This window comes from Symphalangus syndactylus, chromosome 15 (assembly GCF_028878055.3).
Source record: "Symphalangus syndactylus isolate Jambi chromosome 15, NHGRI_mSymSyn1-v2.1_pri, whole genome shotgun sequence".
Lineage (NCBI taxonomy): Eukaryota > Metazoa > Chordata > Mammalia > Primates > Hylobatidae > Symphalangus > Symphalangus syndactylus.
The window spans coordinates 96,077,099-96,097,026 of NC_072437.2; the positions used below are offsets into that span (position 1 = coordinate 96,077,099).

Below are 19,928 nucleotides of genomic sequence, written 5' to 3' on the forward strand. Positions count from 1 at the left end.
ATACGGCCTGATATAGGTGCAAGCCAGAGGGGCTTTATGGTTAAATGCAAGGATATTTTCAATCCTGCCGTCTAGAAGCTACTTGCTGAGATCCTCTTCAGTTGGGCCCATCTCCTCCCCAGGCCCCCCTTCTGTTCCTGGGCTGTCACACTTGGACTCTGCAGACACCTAATGCCCTTGGGACCTTCTTTAGTTCTTGACCTCACCAACCGAGGAGGAATTGCTCGATGAGATCCTTCCCCCGGAATTTCTCTCCTGAACCCCAGATGGTCCCTTGTCCCTTTCCAGAAGTTGCTCCAGCCCTGTCCGCTTCGGAAGTTCAGTGTTATCCTTTCTCCAGTGGGTTGGGAAGACATTCCATAATGTATGCCCCAGTCTGAGCTTCTTCCTTCAGGCTTCAGGCTGCCCTGCAAGGATTTTGCAGCTCCCTTTTTAATGCCCTCTAGAAGTTTCTGGCTCTTATTGTCAGCCCTTCATCCTACTCTCTGACCCCTTCCTCTATGCTGTTTAGTTCACCTGTAACAGTTACTATCTGGCAGTTAAGGATGAATCTTGGTTTCGTTTCTTTTCTCTTCTTTTCTTTTTTCTCTTCTCTTTTCCCCTTCCCTTCCCTTCCCTCCCTTCACCTCACCTCATCTCACCTCACCTTACATAGTCTTGCTCTGTCGCCCAAACTGGAGTGCAGTGGCCTGATCTTGGCTCACTGCAACCTCCACCTCTTCCCAGGTTCAAGTGATTCTTATACCTCAGCCTCTTGAGTAGCTGAGACTACAGGCATGCACCACCACACCCATCTAATTTTTTGTATTTTTAGTAGAGATAGGTTTTCGCTATGTTGGCCAGGCTGTTCTCGAACTGCTGAACTCAAGCAATCTGCCAGCCTCAGCCTCCCAAAGTGCCGGGAGTATAGGCATAAGCCACCCATGATCCCCAGCCTGAATCTTGGTTTCTTTCCCATTCGTTTAAGCTGTTACCTGGGCCAAAACTCAATGGCACCTGGCACCAACCGGCAACTGACTCTTGGCCTTTTATCACCTACCTTCCCCAGTGGGCACTAGGTTGCTCCCTCTTCCGATCCCTCGGAGTCCTGTCCTCTGTTGGGGCTCCCAGTGATCCTCTTGGCAATTTGAAGTTCTCAGCTCAATGGTGGGTGGGCAATGACTGCCAACTCTTGAGGCCAATGAACTCAGGTTACCCCACTCCTCCTTCTCCTTTGTTGCTCACTCACTCCTCATTCACTCAACATTCATTCAGTAGATATTTGCTACCTGCTCTGTGCCAGGTACCAGGTCAGTTGCTGAAGGAATAACAGTGAACATAACGGAGTCTTTGTCCCCAAGGAGACCCAAGGTGTCTCCTAGAGCCAGGCACACATTGCAAGACCAAATATATTCAACTTACCAAAATAATCATAGACCTAGTTCTCAAAAAGCAAGAAGACTGATTCGTCGTTGTCATTTCTCCTCCTCAGCATCAGTGTTTTAGAGTCTGTGGGCCCCTCCAAGTGTGGAGTATGGTGTTACTTCACTAGAGTTTGAGAAGAAGCATTCTTCTTTTGGAAGGCCGGGGAGCATAGATGGATATCAAGGCTGCTGTTTCTCAAAGCGAAACCCACCAAACAACAGTATTAGAATCATCTGTGGTGCTTATTAAAGATACAGATTCCTGGGCCCCATCCCAGACTTATGAATCAGAATCTCTGCCAGAGGAAGCCTGAGAATTTGCATTCTCAGATAACACATTCTTTAGATGACTCTTACACACACTGGAGTTTGGGAATCGCTGAAGGCTGTTCGCTTCTCTTTTCTGAGAAATGATTCATTCATTTCAGAAATATTTGTGGAGGTCCTGATTTATTGGAGATTCGTGGGTGGGCAGAGGAGAAATATCTTGTCCTCACAGAGCTTACAATTTTTATTTTCTTTAGAGGTCACCAGGCTTAAAGTGACACTTCCCTAAATTCTGAAAAGAACAGATTTTTAAAACAAGAAGGGACTGTAATGTTTTCTGTTCCTACCTCGTATTTTATGCACATTAAGAACCTGGGGTGGGAAGTGGAGGAGGAGTGGTGACTGGCGGGGGGCGACAGAGAGCTGAGCTGGGGTGGTCTCGAACTCCTGAACTCAAGCAATCTGCCAGCCTCGGTCTCCCAAAGTGCTGGGATTATAGGCATGAGCCACCCACGATGCCTGGGTGGAACTCAGGGCTCTGGGTGCCTGGCCACCCCCATCTCCCACACTACGGCACCTCATCCTAGAAGTGGTTAGCACCTTTGAGATGGGAATTATTTAGCAGGATGCTTTTGTGTTTTCATGTAAGTTTTATGCTGCCTGTGGAGGGCACAGCTGTTTCAAAACTAATAACCAAATCCTGGTCTCCGAAGTCTGAAGGCGTCCTTTGCCCTGCAGTGCAAAGCACAGGACTCTGGCCTCACACAGGCAGGTCTGAACTCCTATGTTGCCTCTTGCTGGCTGTGGGACCTGAGGCAAGTCAGTGCAACCTCTCTTTTCTGTTTGCCTAGATGGAAAATAGGTTTACAATACGCCCCCGTAGGATGGCTGTGAGAATTAAAGGAAGTCATGGGTATACAATACCTGGCCCCGACAGATGCTTAATAATTTAATTCTGACCTTCCTCCCTCATTGAAGATTATGTACCAATGAAACATTAAAACAATGTTTTTATGTTTAGAAACAATGAAAGATTAGTGAGTCTTCTGTGGTTGGTATAAAAAAAAAATAGAAACATGAAAGAGATGTCTTCCTTGTTCAAGGGCTAATGACCCTGGTGTGCCCTGTCTAGGCCCCCAAGGTCTTCCTTCCCTGCTCACAGCATTTCAGGTTCTCCGCAGCTTTGCTTGAGCCTGGGTCAGGTTCGGCATCTGCCCACCAGGCTCACTTGCCACAGCTGTGGCCCCATCTCCAAACTTCAGAGACTTAAAGGTGCAGCTAATGGCATGCCCAGCCTCTGCAGACAAGGGAGCAGGAGGCTGAGCTCTTATCTTCCACACCCTGTGCACAGCCTGGGAAGAGTTAAAGCACCCTAGTCCTATGCTGCGAGGGTCACATGCCCTGAGACCTTGGAAAAATCCTACCTGAATTGAAGAGCATCACTATTTCATCAGGAGGTGCTGCCATTTCATTTTTCACTTCGGTTTTATCTTGAGTGTAAAACAGCTTCGCGAATCACTTTTTCTTGTTTCTGTAATGAGCATATGGTGGCCTCATTCATGTGATAAATCTGAGCCACCACGATATTTGACTTTTCACAATTTAATTTATCTGAACCCTCTATTCTCTGGCTAAAAAATATCCCTTACTTGGACTTCTTTATTTTATTTTCACTTCCCTTACCAGCACTAGCAGGGGACTCTGTACTCATCTGCTGGCGCTGCCATAACAAAGCACTGCAGCCTGGGGGGCTCAAACCACAGAATTTATTCTCTCACAGTCCTAAAGGCTAGAAGTCCAAGATCAAAGTGTGGGCAGGGTAGGTTTCTCCTGCAGCCTCTCTCCTTGGCTTGTAGAGGGCCACCTTCTCCCTGTGTCTTCACATCATCACCTCACTGAGTGTGTCTGTGTCCAAATCTCCTCTTCTTATAAGACCCCAGTCATACTGGATGAGGGTCCACCCATATGAGTTCATTTTACCTTTATTATCTCTTTAAACACCCTGTCTCCAAATACAGTCCCATTCTGAGGAACTGAGGGTAAGGATTCAACATATGAATTTTGGAAGGGACCTAATTCAGCCCACAACACCCTCTTTTGGGATGTTTCTTTTCCCCCATAAGGAGCTAGTTAGGATGTCTTATCTCATGAACGTGACTGTGAACAGGAAAACAGAGAAAGAATGAAGCTGGCCAAGGAACAGGGCTGGTGTCAGCTAGCAGTGCTTTTCCAATGTGAGTGGGTCCCACAGGGAGCTTGTTAAAATGCAGATTCTGATTCATTAGGTTCCAGAGGGACCAGAAATTTCCCATTTCTGACAAGTTTCCAGTGTGGGGGCTGATGCTGCTGGTCCACGGAACATACTTTGAGTAGCAAGGAGCTTGATACATAATGGCTGAGTGACTTTCAGACTCCTGCTGTAGAAAAATTATCAGTTGTCTGGGCGCGGTGGCTCACGCCTGTAATCCCAGCACTTTGGGAGGCTGAAGTGGGCAGATCACCTGAGGTCAGGAGTTCGAGACCAGCCTGGCCAACATGGTGAAACCCCGTCTCTACCAAAAACACAAAAATTAGCCGGGCATGGTGGCAGGTGCCTGTAATCCCAGCTGCTCAGGAGGCTGAGGCAGGAGAATCACTTGAACCCAGGAGGCAGAGGTTGCAGTGATCTGAAATCATACCACTGCACTCCAGCTGGGCAATAGAGCTTGCCTCAGTCTCAAAAAAAAAAAAAAAAAAAAAAGAAAAGAAAAAGAAAAATTATGAGTTATATTGTCAGCATATGGGGTGCCTTTCAAATTGACAAGATTTCTAATATTAAACCTGTGGATGCCAAATACTGCTCTCTGATTATGGCAGGAAACGGCACTTGGCAGCATGAAGTTAGCTGTTGGGCTGAGCTGGCTCATCTCGTTGTGCAGTCCTGATTGCCTAAAGACGCCTTCCTGGGATCTTTACTAACAACCCTCCTGAGTCATTTGGACTTTCCCAACCTGTTAGCAACACTCAGATGGGCCAGCCATGGCGGCAGTCAGAAAAGGGCTCTGCAGAGGGAGGGCAGAAGCAGGGTGGCCTCTGCATGCCATTAGGAGGTCACATCTCACTGGGGGATGCAGTTTAGGATTTAGTGTCTTGGAGAGAAGGATAGAGTGTATTAAAACATGTCTCCGCTGGGCGTGGTGGTTTACGCCTATAATCCCAGCACTTTGGGAGGCCGAGATGGGTGGATTGCCTGAGCTCAGGAGTTCAAGACCAGCCTGGCTAACATGACGAAACCTCATCTCTACTATAATACAAAAAGTTAGCTGGGAGTGGTGGCGTGTGCCTGTAGTTGCAGCTACTTGGGAGGCTGAGGCATGAGAATCACTTAAGCCCAGAAGGCAGAGGTTGTGGTGAGCCGAGATTGTACCACTGCATTCCAGCTTAGGCTACAGAGTGAGACTCTATCTCGAAAACAAAGAAACAAACAACAACAATAACAACAAAAACAAATCTCTCCCTCCACTCAAAAATGCAAGGGCCTGTCTCCCATTGCTGGGTGCCTAGGTCTCATGAATGTAAACATGAATTATTCTGGGCAGCCTCAGGAGAATAGAATGAGCCCTCAGATGCCGAAGCACCTTTCAGATTCCACTGGTTTTATCGGCTCATTTAAACTTCACTTTTAACACAGTCCTGCATTACACACGTGTCTGTCCTTAGGGGCAGCTGCAGAGAGGGTCTTAATGGTCCTAATGCTCAGTGGGGATGCCCAGTGATCAACAGAACCTGCCACCTTCAGGCCATCAAGGAGCTCTGGAGTTAAGGAAATCATGAGAGCACAGAGAGGCGGGTACAGCAGAGCCATCGCAGTAATGGGTTTTGAGGTCTAGGCTCTTGTCACTTGGGTTTGAAATAAGTTCAATGACTAGTAATAGCTGAGACACTTCTATCCTTCATATGAAGTAAATGGGAAAATGGAACATTGCCGAGTCCAGGGAGCTATAATTTAAACTCCATGTATCTAAAAGGGGTAACATTTTTGTGTGTGTGAAATTGGTGTCATTTGCACTGCATCTACAGTTTTCTTTTTCCTTCTCTTCCAGCACCCCTGGCTACATATTTGGGAAACGCATCATACTCTTCCTGTTCCTCATGTCCGTTGCTGGCATATTCAACTATTACCTCATCTTCTTTTTCGGAAGTGACTTTGAAAACTACATAAAGACAATCACCACCACCATCTCCCCTCTACTTCTCATTCCTTAACCCTCTGCTGAATATGGGGTTGGTGTTCTCATCTAATCAATACCTACAAGTCATCATAATTCAACTCTTGAAAGGATTCTGCTCTTTTTTAGATGGCTGTAAATCTATTGGCCATCTGGGCTTCACAGCTTGAGTTAACCTTGCTTTTCCGGGAACAAAATGATTTCATGTCAGCTCCACCCCTTGAACATGACCGTGGCCCCAAATTTGCTACTCCCATGCATTTTGTTTGTTTCTTCACTTATCCTGTTCTCTGAAGATGTTTTGTGACCAGGTTTGTGTTTTCTTAAAATAAAATGCAGAGACATATTTTAAGCTGATAGTTGAGGGGTTTTGTTAATGGCTTTTGGGGGATGTATCTTTATACCCACAAACAACTAGTTTGTTTTCCTCAAACTAAATGATAATATTAAAAATACACATCCTGGCCAGGTGTGGTGGCTCATACCTGTAATCCCAGCACTTTGGGAGGCCGAGGTGGGTGGATCACTTGAGGTCAGGAATTCAAGACCAGCCTGGCCAATATGGTGAAACCCTGTCTGTACTAAAAATACAAAAATTAGCCAGGTATGGTGGCGGGTGCCTATAATCCCAGCTATTTGGGAGGTTGAGGCAGGAGAATTGCTTGAACCCAGGAGCTAGAGTTTGCAGTGAGCCAAGGTCATGCCACTGCACTCCAGCTTGGGCAACAGAGTGAGACTCCATCTGAAATTTAAAAAAATATACATCTGGCTTCCGGAAAAATTCCTTGAAGATCTTTTATGACATCCATTCCTCTTCACACAGCCATGTGAATTAGGTTGGTATCTTCATATGCTAGCATCGTGCCCAGCATTTCCATGTTATACAGTTTAAAATGTTCTGTAATTCCCTGTGGGAGCCTAAGATAATGCCAGGCCCATCATAGGTGCCCCCAAATATTGGCAAACCAATGAATAAATGAATAAATGAGTTTATGAATCTCTAGCTGGCTGTATTTAATGAAGTATGTGTGTTGAGCCATTTCCCACAGTGTGGACAGATTTGTCCCACAATATGGGCCTCTTCCCAAAGGCCCTACTACCTAATGCCATCACACTGGGGATTCGATTTCAACATGTGAATTTGGGGAGAGTGCAAACACTCAGACCATAGCACCATCTCAGTAAATGTCCCACTGGTCACTCAGTTCATAGTGACCGTGATCCAGCCACTGTCATGACAGATGCCACTTGGCAGAAACAGCACAACTTGGAAGATGGTAGGGTGTAGTCAAGATTCCAGGACCACCAACAGAGAAGCCAGCTCTTATAGGGGAGCCATTCATCAGGATTGAACTCTCAATCGAGGTGGACAGTAATAGGTGGGTCTCCGTTATTCCCCAGGTGAGTATCATGACGGTCACAATCCTAGGAAGGATGTGAAGCCTCCCCCAGCTCTCCTGGAGTTGCCTGCTTGGGCAGCAGAGATGATGGAATGTGGAGTCTGGTGTGGTCTGAAGCCTGAATCCATGTGCCTCATGTGTGATGCTCAGGCAAGAGGATCTCTCAATTCAAGGGAGAGGGCCTGAATGAGCCTTGCTTTCCAGGCCTGTCTGATGGTCCAGGCTGAAGCCCCTCCTGGCTTGCACTGCCAGACCTCATCCAGCAGGAGCTCCTTGGCATTGACTGCTTCATGATAGTTGCTTCTGCTCTGAGCTGTCTCTAGAGAGCAGTGCTCTACCATCAAAGCTGGGCTTTTCTTTTCTTCTTGGTGATAGGGAAGGCGTGGGACATTGCAGGATGGAAGTGGCCCCCAGGCCTCCTCATGCCTGGGCTTGGTTTGGAGGGTGGTCAGGTGATCAATAATCCCGATTTGCCTGGCATTGAGGAGTTTTCCTGGGATGTGGTCCTTTCGGTTTTTTAAAAATTATTTTTATTGATACACATATTTGTAGGTATTTGTGGGTTGCATGTGATACTTTATTACATGTGTGGATTGTGCAATGATGAAGTCAGAGCATTTAGGGTCTTCATCACCTTGATTATCGTTTCTATGTGTTGGGAACATTTCAAGTTCTCAGTTCCAGCTATTTTGAAATAGACAGTCCAATGTTGTTAGCCATAGTGACCCGACCCTGCTGTCAGACATTGGAACTTACTCCTATTGAACTGTGTATTTGTACCCATTCACCAAACTCTCTTTGGGCTTTCAGTTTTACAACTGGGATGATCCTGGGAAAACTAAGGTAATCAGACACCCATGTGTGAGCTAGGTTATAATATGCCCAGTGGATCCTGTGGACATCTTAGCTTTCAGAGGTTGTGCTGTCCAAGCCAACTGTGGGGCTTCCAGAGGGTGGGGAGAGGAAATGATGCAATGGCCCATCAGAGGCACTACTTGGTGGGGCCTGGGGCCAGAATACATGTCTAAGGAATTAAGGGGAGGGGAGAGCAGCCTTCATAATTACGAAGAGGAGTCTCAGGTGCACAGCTTCTGATGAGGGACCCCTCCTCTAATTGAAGGCAGCGTTGTGTAATGCTAAAACGCCCTATCTTCAGAGTGCCTGCTGTATCCCACCCTCAGTTCTGTGACTTCTCCCTAAGCCTCAATTTTGCATGTGTTACATTAAGATAATAATAGTGCCAAACTCATGGGGTTGTGAGGAATAATGAGGTAAAGCAACTGAAAAGGTTTAGCACAATATAAGTGCTCAATAAAAGCCCTTATTATTATTTTATTACACTAGTTTTCAATTCCTGCATAGCAAATTCTTGCAAATGTAGGGACTCAAAACAATATAAATTTATTATCTGACAGTTTTTCTGGGTCAGAGGTCTTACCAGGCTGTAATCAGAGGGCAACCAAAGCTGTGATTTCAGCTGAAGCTCAGGATTCTCTTCGAAGCTCACTGGTTGTTGGCAGAATTCAGTTCTTTCCAGTTGGAAGACTAAAGCCCACAATCTTCAGTCTCTAGAAGCCTTTTCTCTGGCACAGGTTTCTCTACAACATGGCCATTTATGTCTTTAAGGCCAATAGGAGAGCATGATTAGCATATGTTTTTTTAAGTGACCTTTAGACCCTTTTTAAAAGGCTTATCTGATTAGGCCAGGCCCAAGCGAGCTTTAAGTCAACTGATTAGAGACCTTAATTACATCTGCAAAGTCCCTTCATGTTTACCGTATAACATAACTTAGTGAAAGGAGTGAAATTGCAACCAGGTTCTGCCTACACTCCAGGGAAAGGGATTCTGTAGGAGTGTGGGTCATGGGGAGTTTATTTTGGGATTCTGCCTACCTCACTGAGTCAAAAGAAGCTGAATGGACATGATGCTGAGGTTCTTGGGCAGCAGCAGTGTGTGTGTGTGAGTGAATTCATACGTATGACCACCTGGGAAGAAAGGAGGCTGTGGTTTCCTCCATCTCCTGGAAGGCAGAGAAATTTCTTTTTTTTTTTTTTTTTTTGAGACAGGGTCTGGCTCTGTCATCCAGGCTGGAGTGCAGTGGCTTGATCTCTGCTCACTGGCTCACTGCAGCCTCTGCCTCCCAGGTTCAAGCAATTCTTGTGCCTCAACCCCAAGTAGCTGGGATTACAGACACACACTGCCATGCCCGGCTAATTTTTGTATTTTTAGTAGAGAGGAGGTTTTGCCATGTTGGCCAGGCTGGTCTTGAACTCCTGACCTCAAGTGATCCGCACACCTCAGCCTCCCAAAGTGCTGGGATTACAGACGTGAGCCACCATTAACCATTTTTCTATCTCCTGTGGGAAAGGGCACAGTGAAAGAACAGATGAAGCTGAGACATATAAGTGAACTCCTCCCTCCTCTCCGTTTAGACTAAAATAGGATTATTCATACTGAGATTCTCCCTGATTGCAAAGAGATAATCTGTGCAACTGGGTTTTTACAATTATCCTTACCCTATGCTTTCCTCATCTGTCTTCCTCGTAGTCAGCTCAGGCTGCTATAACAAAACACCATAACTGGGGGCTTTTGAACAACAAAACTTTACTTCTCACAGTTCTAGAGGCTGGAAATCCAAGATCAAGTTTCTGGCAGATTCAGTGTCTAATGAGGTCCTGCTTTCCAGTTTATAGACAGTGCCCTATTGCTGCTGCCTTACATGGTGGAAGGAGAGGGCGAGGAGCTCCTTGGGCTTTTCTTCTTTCTTTCTTTCTTTCTTTCTTTCTTTCTTTCTTTCTTTCTTTCTTTCTTTCTTTCTCTTTCTTTCTTTCTTTCTTTCTTTCTTTCTTTCTTTCTTTCTTTTTTTTCTTCTTTCTTTCTTTCTTTTTTTTATAAGGGCACTATATTAGTCCATTTTGTGTTGCTAAAAGGAACATCTGAGGTTGAGTAATTTATTTTATTTTAAAAAGTGGCCAGGCATGGAGGCTTATCCTGTAACCCTAATCCTTTAGGAGGCCAAAACAGCAGGATTGCTTAAGGCCAGGAGTTCAAGACCAGCCTAGGCAAGATAGTGAGACCCCATCTACCCCATCTCTACTAAAATTTTAAAAAATTAGCTGTGTGTTGTGACGTGTGCTTGTAGTCCCAGCCACTCGAGAGGCTGAGGTGAGAGGAGTTCAAGGCTGCAGTGAGTTATGGTTGAGCCACTGCACTCCAACCTGGGTAACGGGGCAAGACCTTGTCTCTATTTAAAAAAAAAAATCTTTATGTGGCTCACTATTCTGGGTGGCTGGAAAGTTCAAGATTGGGCATCTGCATCTGGTGACAGCCTTGTGTCGCTTCCACTCATGGGGGAAGACTACGGGGAGCTGGTGCATGTAGATATCATGTGGTGATGGCAGAAGCAAGAGAGAGAGGGGAGAGATGCCAGGCTCTTTTTAACAACCAGCACTGGGGAAACAAATAGAGTGAGAAATCACTCACTCCTGAGGGAGGACATTGATCTATTGATGAGCGACTTGCCTCCATGACCCAAACACCTCCAATGAGACCCCACCTCCAACACTGCCACACTAGGGATTAACTTTCAACTTGAGATTTAGAGGGGGCAAACTTACAAACTATCGCAGGCACTAATACCACTCATGAGGGCTCCACCTTCACGGCCTAATCACATCCTAAAGGCCTTAATCCCGTCACATTGGGGATTCGATTTCAACTTGAATTTTGGGGGGACACCAATATTCAGGCCATAGCATCATCTCAGTAACTGTCCCATTGGTGGTCACTCAGGCCCCAAACAAAGGAACCCTCCTCCATTCCCTTCCTCTCTCCCACCCACAGTCAATCATGCCCAAGCTCCATCAGCTCCACCTTTAATGGCCAAGCCAGCTCTGCCACATTTCACCAGCTCTGCTGCTATCCCTGTCACCTGGGCCCACCATTCTCTCTCCTGGACAGTCTCCATAGCCACCTCTGTGAGATTTTTTTTTTTTTTTTTTGAGACAGGTTGCTGCTCTGTTGCCCAGACTGGAGTGCAGTGGCATGATCACATCTCACTGTGGCCTTTATCACCTGGGCTCAAGCAATCCTCCCATCTCAGCCTCCCAAGTAGCTACAGGCACTTGGGACTACAGGCACCACCATACCTGGCTAATTTTTTGTTGTTGTTGTTTAATTTTTAGTACAGATAAAGCCTCACTATGTTGCCCAGGCTGCTCTTGAACTCCTGGGCTCAAGTGATCCTCTGGCCTTGGCCTCCCAAAGTACTGGGATTACAGGCATGAGCCACCGTGCCCAGCCCATCAGATGTTAATGCTACGCGCACTTGCTTAAAATCCCCCAGATAATTCTCGCTGCTCTTGGAATAATTCCCACTCACCTCAGCGTGGCTGTGCAGGCTCTGTGCCATCAGATATGTCCCTGCCCCTCTCTTCCGACTCCTCCTTTCGCTTGCTCGTTCACTCAGTTCCAGCCACATTGCCCTGGGAGCTGCTCCCACCGTGGGGCTTCCTAATGCACTGATCTCTCTCATGCAGTGGGGCTTCTCCCTCCTTTTACTCCGTGTCTACCAGCACCCACCTCCTCCAGAGCCCTCCCTGACCACCACACCTACACCTAGGCCCTCCCTCCTCCACGCTCCCTCCTCCACCCCGGCCTCCTACCCACGTGTCACTTCTTTATACTTGCTGCCACCTGAAATCAGATCATTTATTTACCCCTTTACTTGTTCAGTTTGCCTTGTCCGTTAGAATATAAGCTTCCAAAGGGCAGGAGCTTTGCCTGTATTGTTAGGCCGGGCATACAATGAGCACTTAAAAAAATATTTGATGAGTGTATGAAAGAACAGACTGGGTTATGTAATTGTGCCTACTTACCTATATGACCATGCGGTGAGGTTTATGGTGGGTGTGGTGGTGATGGCTATAGGGCTATAAGCAAATTTGGGACAGGGAGTCTAAGAAATGTTCTCAAATTTTAGTGAGCAAAGCATCCTCTACAGAACCTGTCTTAAAACATGAAAGTTCTTTAGTGCTACCCCAAGAGGTACGATTTGGTGGGTCAAGGATAGGGCCTGGAAATTCACATTCTTATTAAGATTTTCTTCATCCGGGGTTGGTAGATCACCTTTTCAGAAGATTTTTGCTCTATAGCTGTACTACCCAATGCAGCAGTTCGTAGTCAGTGTGGCTCCTGAGCCCTTGAAGTGTAGCTCCTCTGAACTGAGTTGTGCTGTAAATGTAAAATGCACACTGGAGTTTGAAGAGTTAATACAAAGAAAAAGGAATGCAAAACATCTCATTAATAATGCTTTACACTGATTACGTATTGAAATGGTAATCTTGTAGATATAGTGTGTTAAATAAAATATACTGTTAGGCTTAATTTCACATCTTTCTGTATATTTTAAATGTGGCTACTAGAAAAATTTAAATAACATATTCAGCTCACATTATACTCCTATTGAACAGAGATGATCTATAAGTTCCATGGAAGATGGCAAGTCTTCGCAGCTGAAATAAAGGCTGGATCTCATTCTATGGGATCATCTTTAGCAATGATTTCTTGCAGACGATATTGAAAAATGTGGCAATGAAAGTCACCACAAGCATCAAACCAGTCCTGCCTAAATCTGGAAAATAGTTATCTGAGGCTTGTTACCATATGATCATGAGAGCGTTTCACCATGGTTTTCTGATCACAGATGTGGCACATTATTAAAATATCACTTTTACAGTCACCCTAGAGGCTAGGGTTATCTGAATATGGAGAAAGAAACAGCTTGTGGAGCTGTTGTATAAATGAAATTACTAGAAAGTAATGCACTCAATTGCATATTGGCTCGGGGGGTTATTCTTATTAAAATGTTTAGAGAGGACTTTCTGTTCATTTCTGCAGAATTGCTCTTCAAATTAAAAATTTGCTTGACACACTCATAGACCACAGTCCCAAGAGAAGTTTATCCTTTTTTCTTCTTATCCTTGCTAAGCACTTAGATGCTCTGCTGATAGGTAGCATATCTTGTCTATATGAAGCTTATGTGTTAACATTGACTGCAGTCCTGCAAGTTGGCACACTCTTACTTGGCCTAAAAGAAATCAGCACAGGCTTTAAGAAAATCAGATGATCTACCTAAAGGAACACAACTCTGTCTCTCTTTTGACAATTGTTGTAAACAAATTTTAATGGAAATTTGCCTTAATTGTGAAGAAGTTGCTGCTAAAATGGACTTGCTCTTAATGGACTGGAACCCATTGCATAAACAGAATGAAATACAAGCCTTCTCAAGATTCACACTTATAAAAATCCATTCAGCCAATCAACAGGAGGGCAAAAGAACAAACATTTGATGCGTAATTACTTAGTTTAGTGCACATGCATTTGGGTCCTCAATGTCAGCACTATGGCAACCAGAGCATGGCCACAACAACTGTCTGGAAATGTCTATTCTTACCTGGACCCAGCAGGCCATGCCCCACTGATTATATGATCTCCCTCTCTCCTTGTTATGGTCTGAATGCTTGCATCCCTCAAAAATTCATGTGTTGAAATCCTAACTCCCAAGGTGATGGTATTAGAAGGTCGGCCTTTTGAGAGGTAATTAGGTCATGAAGACAGCATCCTCATGAATGGGATTAGTGTCCTTATAAAATAGGCCCAAGGGAGCTCATTCACTTTGTCCACCATGTGAGAACACAGCGAGAGGGCACCATCCATGCACCAGGAAATGGGCCTTTTCCAGACAATCTGTCGGTGCCTGGATCTTGGACTTCACAGCCTCTAGAACTGTGAGAAATAAATTTCTGTTTTTTATAAGCCACCAAATCTATGGTATTTTGTTATAGAAACCGTAATGGACTAAAACACTCCCTAATTATATTTAAACTTATCAGTGCACTGGGCAGTGACATATTAAAAGAATGCTGGCCAACGTAATTGACATCATAAGGCTGGATGATTCTTGTAATTTTCAGCCTCAGAAAAAGGCTGGGGAGAGGAATCAGGGCAAAGGAGGTGGTGTGTGTGTGTGTGTGTGTGTTACAGTGGATGCCTGCTGAGAGAGAAAGAGCTATAATAACATTCTGTGATTCAGCTGACACATCCTTTCTGCGTCCCCTTCAATCACCTGGGTTAATGGGGACCTCGCTAATGTCTGAACCTCATCTCATTTTAACCTTTTGTTTCAAAGCCTCTCTTTTCATGACTTCCCCACCTTCATTTTTCCCATATGGTGGGGTTATTATTAAGACATTAAATGAGAGTGGACAGGCAGGCAAAGGAAGTGGGTTGCAGGGGAGTTGAGCGTTGCCTGTGTACTTTTCTAGACTGTTCCATTTCAGATCAGTAAAAGATTCCCAATTGATATTATCATGAAACAAAGCAAATGAAATGCTGAGCACGGAGACCAGTCTTGATGAAATGCTGAAAGAAAAGAAAGGAAAAAGAAAGTAGCCATTTTTTTTACCCTTCCTCCCACCCCCATGTTTACTACTCTTATTTCTCTTTTGTATTGTTGTGTTGGAAGCACAGCATCAGAAAAGCTCCCAGTATTGAGAGATAACTCAGTGTTTAGTTCACTTAAACCTGAGAAAGGAGAAGAGGATGCCACTGTGAGGTGCAGGACATAAAGAGGAATAAAACAGACAAAAAATCAATATGAAATGAAAATGTGAAAGAGGCGCTGTCAAGCAGATGAGTGATATAGATTACAATGTTGAGAGCTGTTTGTGTCCAGAGCTGCGTGCCTCACCTGGTGGGATAAACACTGGTCTAACAGAGGATCCTTGTTTCAAGGAGGCTACCTTTTATTTGAGGGGACAAAATTGTTTTTGAAAGATGCTCAGTGGCTCAAGCTACAGCATGGTGGACTAGCAGAATGGACTCCAGAGCCTCAGAGGAGGCAGTGACTGCTGCCAGAAATAGTCAAGGATAGAAAGGAAGGACTTCACTGAGGCCTGGGAGAAGGTTATGGAATGGGACGGAGAGCAGTGATGGCGAGTACAAGGGGGTGTCTGGGGGAATTGTGCCCCATGGTGAGAGCTAGAGGGTTCACAAAGACTTAACCCAACACATCTCTCTCACCCTGGAGATTGGGCCCGTTCAATCTAACTGGATGGCTATAATTTAAAAGGTTTAGGTATTATGACAAACATGGATATATTAGGTGATAGCAATGCAAAATGCATATGGCTTCTTGATATGAAACACAAGACTTGAAAGCAGCATCTTTGGCTGGGTACTACAGCCACCCTCCTCTGTCACTGAGGGAGGCTTTGGTGGAAAGGGCTGAGAGCCTCTAGACTGTGAACAAAAGTAGGTACAGAAGAACAGTTGGAGATAATAAGTAAACCATCTTGACAGGAGTGAAGAATTTCCTGAAAGGAAGGTCCCTGAGTTAGATTGTTGGATGCTTTCAGTAGTGAGTTGTTGAAAGTGGTACGTGTGTGTGTGTGTGTGTGTGCAGTATGTGTGTGTGTGTGAGAGAGAGACACACAGAGAGAGAGGGGAAGATAACTTGTGCAAAGCAGGGTTTTAATAGAAATAATTTGGCAGTTTCCTAGAGGATAGTTTGACGATAAAAACCAGCCAGGCTAGAAACAGGAAACCAGCTGGAGACAATTGGTAGGGGACAATTTCAACAGTCTAAATGCAAGATGGCACCCAGACAAAGATGGCAGCTGACAGGATGGGAAAATAAAATGGAAGGTGTAACATTGTGAATGAACAGCAAACAGGAAGTGGGATTGGTTGGCAGGGATCAGGGAAAGGAGAGAGAATAAGAGAGAATGCTTGGTTTTGAGCCTGGGTGCTGAGGAGATTCACAGTACAAATAAATCCCAATTGCACTCCTACCAGGCATATGGATAGGTGCTGGGCATCAGTGGTGATGAGAGAGACAATGTCCCTGTCTTTGCAGAATGTTCATTGTGCAGGAGGACAGGAAGCAGTCAGAGAGGCAGCAGAAACACCAGAGCAAAGTAGGTCACAGAAACCCAAGAGAGAACAGTTTCGATTTATAGTTCTAAATAAATCATCATGGAAAATGAAAGTTAAAGGACATTGGAAAGCCATTTATAATAAAAAAGAAGAATACCTAAACTCATAATAATAACCTTGACCATGCATTTGTTACTTTCTTACTGTAAGCCGGAAGTGCACTGTGTGCTTTGCATGCTATATTAGTCAGGGTTCTTTGGTGAAATAGCACTGATAGAATTGATTGATTGCTTGATTAACTGTTTATGAGAATTGGCTCACACAATTAAGGAGGCTGAGAAGGCTCAAGATCTGCTGCCTGCAACCTGGAGAACCAAGAAAGCGGTGGTGTAGATCAGTGTAAGTCTGAAGGCCTGAGAACCTGTGTGGGAGGGGACATCGGCATGGTACAAGTACCAGACAGGGTCTGGAGGCCCAAGAACCAGTAGTGCTGATGTCCAAAGGCAGAGGAAGATGGACGTCCCAGCTCAAACAGAGAAGGAGAGAACTTACCCTTCTTCTTCCTTTTTTTTCCTCAACGAATTGAAGGATGCCTGTCCACATTGGTGAGGGCAGAGCTTCTATATTCAGTCTACTGATTAAAATGCTGAATCTTCTGAAAACCCCCTCACAAGCACATTAAGAAGCAATATTTAACCATCTGTTTGGGTATCCCTTAGCCTTGTCAGGTTGACACATAAAATCAACCATCACATATGCCTTATCTAATTTAATTCTCTAATAACCCAATTAAGTAGGTAATATTAACTTCCTTGTTTTACTGGTAAAGACATTTGCCCAAGGTCAAAGAGCTAGGAAGTAGCATATCTGGGATCCAAATTCAGTCTATCTTATCTTAAAGCTGTTGTGAACTGACTTTAGCAAATAGGTCCATGCACAACTCTTGCATTCTTTTGGGTATTTGATAGCACTGAGATGTTTAAGATGAATGAGAGTTAGATATGTCCTTAGATCTTGTTATCAAAAAAGCAATTCTCAGAAGAAATTCTGCCAAATACAGACTGTTTTTGAAACAAACATTCCTTTAAAAGGCAGGCCCAGGAGAGTTCATGAAACTGTGAGCTTGATGGATTCTACCTCCTGATGAAAGTTCCCTTGAGGCAGAAGCAACAATATTCCAGAGGTAGGACTCTGATACCCTGAAGTCAGCATTAGGCAACGAGAAATCCTTCTAACCAGTAGCTGGTGGCAGAACTGTCTATGGATGGATCCACAGTGCAGATCCTATGGGCATGGCCACAAGTCTCACTAGATTCCTACTGCCTATTCAGCACAGGTGCAGAGCACTCTGACAATATTTCTGACAATATTTTACACAGTCACCAGACTTGAATACCTTGAATTTTACCATTGAGAGCTTTTTTTTTTTTTTTTTTTTTTGAGACAGAGTTTCGCTCTTGTTGCCCAGGCTGGAGTGCAACGGTGTGATCTCGGCTCACTGCAATCTCCACCTCCCAGGTTCAAGCGATTCTCCTGTCTCAGCCTCCCGAGTAGCTGGGATTACAGGCATGCACCACCACACCAGGCTAATTTTGTATTTTCAGTAGAGACAGGGTTTCTCCATGTTGGTCAGGCTGGTCTCGAACTCCCGACTACAGGTGATCTGCCCACCTCAGCCTCCCAAAATGCTGGGATTACAGGTGTGAGCCACCGCGCCCGGTCGAAAGCCTATTTCTGGTATTCATACTGACTAGCAAATCTCTTATATCAATCAAAATCCATTTGTGATGCTCACTATGCTAATTTTCAAAGCCTCAGGTGATGACTGAGATCTGAAGAGCTGAAGTCTTTCTGATGGAATACCAGCTGGCCACCTGTGGAGGTGAAGTTTCCATTACAGCAACTTCATGCCTCTGGAGTTGAGGCTTCTACTAATACAAACTCATGATTCAATTCTCAGTGTTGAGGTATTTTAAAGTAAGTTATGGACATTGTAAAGTAAATCCATACTTTAAATGGTTACTCCATAAAACCTGTAATAGAGATTGTCCCTTTTAATTGATGCAGATAAACTATAAAATACACATATTATTCTTTTTGACCAGGGAATCTTAAATTCATAGCACAAGCAGGAAAATAATGGCTCAGAATGACCAACCTTCATTATGGGCAAGGTATGGTGCCAAGCGTTTAGATACATCTGTTCATTTAATCTTCAGAACAAACCCATAAGCCAGGCACCACTATCTCATGCTCATTTTAAAGAGAAGGAAAGTGAGTCTTTAGAGAGAGCAAGTAATTCACTACAGATCATATAACAGATCATATAGATAGGAACTGATAGGTAAGGGATCGGGGTATGGACCTCAGGGGTGGGGAGGCTTGAAAACTCTGAAATTAACCTCACAATGGTATGTATGTGGACATACATGCTGTGCATGTTGTTTGGCTGGGTGGTTGTGGTAAGATTCCTATGACTTTCACCAGATTCTTGAGCGCTTTCAACACCACTGTCTAAACAGGCTCCGTCAGAATCCAGATGCCTTGCCTGACAGCTGCCTGTCATAAGTCATCCTTATAATGGGGCCCAAGACAGGATGTTTCATTTCCTCTTCTGCAGACAGACATATTGAACTGGGTCTTTTAATCTAAAAACATAGCAACATTGTCCTAATTTATGGAAAACATGTCAAGTTAGAAAAATCATAATAAATCAATTGATCCTGTGTATTTATCATTTATTTTTCTGAATTTTTCAATTTAGAACAGGGCCCAAAGAGAACAGGATGGCTCCACCCTGTGAAAAATAAAAGTAAAGGTCTTTTTCTTGTTAGTTTGTTTAAGAAACACAACTTTAAGGCATTTTCCTGATAACTCTCTTATAAGCCTTCAAGACTTGCAGGTAATTTCTAACTCTAGGGTTCTTTGCTATTTGAAAAAATAACCTACTCCCATATGGTCAGCACCAAAGGAAAAATGATCACATTTCTTTTCTCTGGCATGGTTTTGACAGAAAAGGTAATTGAAGTATCTTACTGGTGCTAAAGCAACCTGACTTAAAACAAAGGTAAAGTGAGTACAGAAAGTGGACTTTTTTTTGAAATATTTTGTCCTTCCATCTTCCTTCTGAGGTATCTTGAGTGTTAATGAAATAGTTTTCTTTTTGTACCAATTCTTGGTACAAAGGGAGTAGTTATTTTTGGGTATAACTACAAAATATATAGTTTCTCTTATCCCTTCTCTACTCAAGTGATACACATTTATCTTAAAAATTGCCTGAAATTTCTATAGGAAAGGGTATCTAAATTTTGCAATGTGTTGAAACATATTTCACCTGCCCATGCCCAGAAATCCACCACTTTGGTGTCTGGCCCATACTTTAACAATTAGGCTAAAACAAACAAATGCCTGTGTGCACTTTCAGACCTGTCTGCCCCTTATATAAAGAGTTCCTGTGAGTACTGAGGCTTTGCTCAATATAATGTGAGGGTTTTGTTATATCATGCAGAAATTGATGAAATTCCCACTGTAATGCTTGGGTATAGAGAGCTGAGAAGATTTTTTGGGTAACTATATCAGAACTCAGGGAGAAATTGGTGTGGAAATTGATTTTTCCAAAGCCTCAACATTTCAAATGCAAAACCTCTTTCATCTGGTTACTTCTGGGGAAATAACAGTTGGGAGCTAATGAACGGGAAGAGACATCAAGAAAC

The 19,928-nt window shown here is 44.2% G+C and overlaps 1 protein-coding gene across 4 annotated transcripts in view; it reads left to right on the plus strand.

The window, feature by feature from the left end:
• ALOX5AP (arachidonate 5-lipoxygenase activating protein) overlaps nt 1-6,230 on the plus strand; it is a 50,717-nt gene extending 44,487 nt beyond the window's left edge. For all 4 annotated transcript variants that reach the window (XM_055244523.2, XM_055244524.2, XM_063618863.1 and 1 more), the window contains one exon: nt 5,753-6,230. In XM_055244523.2, the coding sequence (XP_055100498.1) occupies nt 5,753-5,915 (163 nt within the window). In that variant the 3' untranslated portion in view covers nt 5,916-6,230. The remainder of the gene's footprint in view (nt 1-5,752) is intronic.
• Nucleotides 6,231-19,928: the final 13,698 nt, after the last annotated feature.